The sequence below is a fragment of the Tursiops truncatus genome, chromosome 9, assembly GCF_011762595.2.
Source record: "Tursiops truncatus isolate mTurTru1 chromosome 9, mTurTru1.mat.Y, whole genome shotgun sequence".
NCBI lineage: Eukaryota > Metazoa > Chordata > Mammalia > Artiodactyla > Delphinidae > Tursiops > Tursiops truncatus.
The window spans coordinates 47,208,408-47,213,650 of NC_047042.1; the positions used below are offsets into that span (position 1 = coordinate 47,208,408).

A 5,243-nucleotide genomic window follows, 5' to 3' on the forward strand; every position below is an offset into this window, starting at 1 on the left:
CAAACAATATTTCTCTTTCTCTGACTTACTTCACTCAGTATGACAATCTCTAGGTCCATCCATGTCACTGCAAATGGCATTATTTCTGTGAAGAAGATTACTCTCCATAATGTCGGTGGGCATCATCCTATTAGTTTGAAGCCCTTAATAAAACGAAGACTGATGTCCCCTGAGAAAGAAGGAATTTTTAATATGTATTTTCTTATATTGGATTCTGGTTCCACCATTTTCTAGGTGTGTAACCCTGGGCAAGATACTTAACCCTTGGCCTCAGTTTCATAACTCACAAATTGGAGATAATAACAGTAACTAATCCACATGGTTGTTATAGGAATTAAATGAGGTAGTATATGAAAAGCCTGTTGGAATGGGAAATGTTCAATAAGTAACAGCTGTGGTAGTTACTCTGAAAGAGGTTGCACATATGGTTTATTTATAGATAACTAGAAACATTATTGCTATTAGACAATGGGAAACATGCAGGTATTTCCTGGAATGAACAGAACATATCTTAACTTTTTCCATAGAGTTCAGGCCATACTGAGTCAGCCTCTGAAGGAGATGGGGAGTTTTTGTTTCTGGTCTCCCCAGCTTTTCTCTCTCCCAACATTTTCTACCCTCTGACCTCTCCATCTGGGGTCCAACTGCTCCTGGAAGAGAGGCAGCAAATCTGACAGCCCTCTGTAGAAAAGAGGCTTGGGTCTAGTGGACCATCTGGTTAACTTTCAACTTTAACTCAAAATTGTTTATTCATCTGTTCTAGAGATACATTGACACAATTGAAAAAACTCATTCTTTTTTTTTTTTTTTTTGCTTTTGAACTTACACACTGCTCTTTTCCTTTTAGCATCTTACCTTAAGAAAGTTTAAAGTTATCCAGTATCTCTGCTCTCTTCCCACATATACAAGAACATTAGGATGATTTAACACAGGTTCCACTTCCTCTTTCTTGTTCTTATCCAGAATTTTAAAAACTCATTCATTTTACTGGGCCACTCCTCCTGTAATAAACCAGGCATATTTTTTACAAAATGCATAATTATCTTGTGACTAGCACATAAAATTTTATTTTACGTTTGTGTGTTTTTGACCTCTAGAAACAGCAAGTTCATATTGTTCAACCTAATATTTGAAGAATGTTAATTTCTTGACTATAAATATTTTAAAATATATACAACAAGTTTCTGTTATGGCATTTCTTCACTTTTTAGTATATTGGAATTCTCAGAAAATGACTTGGTGGTGGGGAAGTCTCCTTTACCCTCCAAGAAGCCCTAGTGTGAAGCCTCTACAAAGTAAATCTTTCTTTTACTGATAATACTTATCTTTTATAACACCTTTTCCATGTATTTTTGTGTTAAAAGATCTAAAAATATGACTCCTTAAAAAAAAAAAGAGGTAAGGAGAGGAAGGAAATAAAAAGGATGTGGAGGGACCAACGCCCCATCATATATTATATAAAATGACAATAATCACAAGAAACCTATTTCACAAATTACTGGGAATATTACACGTGATAATATACTGCGAAGAACTTTAAAGAATTAAAAGTACAATCATGAAAGGCAGTCCACTAATGTGTTTGAAGAAACATTTTTGGTCTGTGAATGCTTTATTTCTGGTCCATGGTGACATAAGTATGAAAATTTGAGAGTAAGCATTTAGAAACTGTTATACGAATTTGACAAAGTCATTTTACATCTGTTGAATCAAATAATAAAAGATTTGGGCTTGTATTTTGTATGTCTGAATTTTTACTTCATTTTCTAGTAATTCACTTTCATTTTACTTTACAAAGGCAAAGAAACCCTGTCCTTCACCACACATAGTTTGAGAAGCATCGATAAAAGCTATTATTATTTCTGAAATTTTGCTTAACAACCATTAATTTCTAATTACAAACTAGTTATATGTCATTATTTGAGAAATACTGTCTCAAACCAAGTGTAAGGAGTTGCCAGCATACAAACAAGTTCCAAAACAAGTTTGTTTTGTATTGGGTAACATGGTTATTTGGGAGTCAGACACCATTTTTCCTATGAAATAACATTAGCCGAGGGTTAGGTTCTTGGTGTAGCCTATCAATCCCAGTTATCTCAAAAGATGGGTAAGCTATACAATAAAATGTGATCAACCATATATACTGTAAATTTTTTTTTCGCGGTACTTGGGCCTCTCACTGTTGTGGCCTCTCCCGTTGCGGAGCAACAGGCTCCGGACGCACAGGCCCAGCGGCCATGGCTCATGGGCCCAGCCACTCTGCGGCACGTGGGATCTTCCCGGACCGGGGCACGAACCCGTGTCCCCTGCATCGGCAGGCAGACTCTCAACCACTGTGCCACCAGGGAAACCCTATACTACAAAATTTAATGACCAGGCTTCTCCACCCTCTTACGATGAAGAAATTAGGCTACTGATTTCAAAATCAGAAAACATCCCTCTTCCCCACCCAGCCATGAGAAAAGGTGATTCTTAGCTCTGGCAGGGTGGTAGGGATAGGGATAAGGATGGAGTTACTTTTGCAAAAGTTGCTTCAAGAGCAACTCAGAAAGAGGAAGAGTAATGGAGCTATAGTACTCTTCACACAGAGAATGGAGGAATTAGGAGATCAAGTTTGAGGGAACTCACTGGTCGAGTTAATAAAATTAAACTGAGGATTCTCTAAGATTCTCTGAGAATGAGGTTTGGCAGGTTTTGCTGGACTTGAAAGCCTGGTTCTTTACCACAAATGCCTCTATCCTAAACCCCAGGGCATTGTGGTGGCCCAGGACGGTGAGTAGGCTTCATCCTGAATTGAAATCTGTTAGCGGCTACCTCAGAGATTTTAATTTTTCTTCTGTCGTTGTTTGAAAAGATGTGAGGACAAGTCTAGGCTTAGTGAGAAACATTGGTAGAATCAATTAGTGCCACGGGCAAGAAGGGAAAGTAAGCATAAAAGCTGTATTTCGCTACCCTGAGTATACCCTGAAAGAAACAGACCTTTGGCCCTTTAATTTCAGCTGAAACCAGGATGAATTATTAAGCACATGACTTTTTTAAAAGCCTGGGAATAGCAAAAGGGGAACAGCACACAACAAGGTAATCTTATTTACAATTTATGGTTTCCTCATTTTGTGATACATTTGGAAGACACAGGAGCCTAGCTCTTGACCCAGAGTCCAAGAGGAATAGTTTTATATACTAGTCACTAACCAGAAACCTTGGAACAAGACTCTCAGAACTAATACAGAAGCCCTGGCCACAGTCCCAGGCCTTCTTCTTTAGGTCCTCATTCTAAATTCTGATTTCATATATGAGATTCTTCTCTGTCCCCAAAGATTGACATTAAAAACGTCCCTAGAGAAGAGATCCCACCCACACGTATCCAGTCATAGGGTAACTATGGTGAAATTCTTAACCAAAATGGTCCATGGATAGAATCTGGGGGCTTCATGACCTTGAATGAAGGGAAAAAAATCTTGATTTCTAAAGGAATTTAACATTTCCTTCAATTATGAAAGTAGAAAACAAATCAAATCTCAGAAGCATTAGCAATACTTGTGACTTTGTTACTAATGTAAATAAGAGTTATGTTCATTATTTCATTATAGTGCTGCAGACATCTTGAAAAAACATTTATGCTCATCGCTATTTGAAAGAATGTTGCTAGATCTTGTTATTTAACGTGTTAATAATGTAGCACACATTACACTATTATATTACTATAGCACAAACTTTTAAAAGACTACTTTGATAATTGCATTTGACTGTAATTGGTCTCCTTTGCAATCTGCACCTTTTTAAAATAATTTTTTAAATTATTTATTTATTTTTGGCTGCATTGGGTCTTCGTTGCTGCATGTGGGCTCTTTCTAGTTGCGGCAAGGGGGGGTTACTCTGTTGTGGTGCGTGGGCTTCTCATTGCAGTGGCTTCTCTTGCTGCAGAACGCGGACTCTAGGGCGCGTGGGCTTCAGTAGCTGCGGCTCGCGGGCTCTAGAGTGCAGGCTCAGTAATTGCGGCACAGGAGCTTAGTTGCTCCGCGGCATGTGGGATCTTCCTGGACTAGGGCTCAAACCCGTGTCCTCTGCACTGGCAGGCGGATTCTTAACCACTGAACCACTAGGGAAGCCCCACACCTTTTATTGTATGCATTTATGTTATTCTGCGAAGGCATCTATAATTTCACTACTGCCAGAGGGGTTCATGACATAAAAAAAGGTAAGCCTCCAGGACTTTCAAAGTACAACTATGTTGCTATCTACCATGCAATATAACCTAATATCCTTTAGGACTGAATCAGAGACATACAGAAACTGAGGGGTCTCTTTTTTTTCTTGGTGCAGAACAGGTGAGAAATTGGCATTTGCTTTTATTTACTGGTTGTTAATAAAACCGATGTTTGTTGAAAATTGGCAATTGTGATCATTTCTGCCTACATACTACAGGGTGGCAATTAAGTACTGGCAACCATGAGAAGCTTGTTTCAGCCATACTCATATTATAACTGTCTCAATCTTAATGGGGAAGGTTCTCTTTTATACTTTTTTCTTTCTTTATTCACGTTATGATTGTTAAGTTTTAAAATGGGGTTTGCTTTTGGTGGGTTTTTTTTTTTCTTGTCTTATTCCCATAAACTGAGTTTGGAGCAAAAATAGTGTCCAGGTGAACTTCCCTGGTGCTCCCAATGCAGGGGGCACGGGTTCAATCCCCGGTCGGGATTCCGCGTGCCGCAGGGCACTGACAAAAAAATAATAATAAAATAAAATAAATAAAATAGTGTCCAGGTTTTGAGGTCTCTAGTCTAGATGAAGCATTACGTAATAGAATGTTTCCTTCCTCCCATCTACATCCTGTTATAAAAAGTAGTGATTCCAACATGACGTATTTACAAGACATGGCCCAGTATCTTTTCCTGTAATTAAAAAATATATATATTTAAAACTGTCCTCCAGAAGTTTCTTACCGGACTAGGACGGAAGGAATGTCTTCGAAGATTAATCGAGAACTGAGAAAGGCCTGCAGCCTGCTTGAGATTCCCGTGGGGTTGTCTGTTAGTGAAGGGAGGTGAAGGAATTCAAAGTGTCACGCCCTTGGCCTAACCAGGGGCGGGATAGGACGGTTCCCACTGCCGGGAAGGTGTCTCAAGAGGCAGGTTTGCGGTGACAAAGGCCAAGGGCCGCGCCGAGGGCGGAGCCGCCGCGGCCTGTGAGCAGGAACCGGGCTCGCCGACCTCGGGGCGGAGCGCGGCCCGCGCGCAAGAGCC

The 5,243-nt window shown here is 39.7% G+C and overlaps 1 protein-coding gene across 2 annotated transcripts in view; it reads right to left on the reverse strand.

The window, feature by feature from the left end:
- The window catches only part of ASB4 (ankyrin repeat and SOCS box containing 4), a 122,022-nt gene extending 116,942 nt beyond the window's left edge, over positions 1-5,080 (reverse strand). Inside the window, exons 1-3 of one of the 2 annotated variants that reach the window (XM_073809698.1) lie at positions 4,944-5,080; positions 856-1,001; positions 30-169 (exon numbers count right to left, since the gene is read on the reverse strand). In XM_073809698.1, coding sequence (XP_073665799.1) covers positions 30-80 — 51 coding nt within the window. In that variant the 5' untranslated portion in view covers positions 81-169; positions 856-1,001; positions 4,944-5,080. The remainder of the gene's footprint in view (positions 1-29; positions 170-855; positions 1,002-4,943) is intronic. The other variant, XM_073809699.1, reaches the window with a different exon arrangement.
- Between the last annotated feature and the right edge of the window lie 163 nt (positions 5,081-5,243).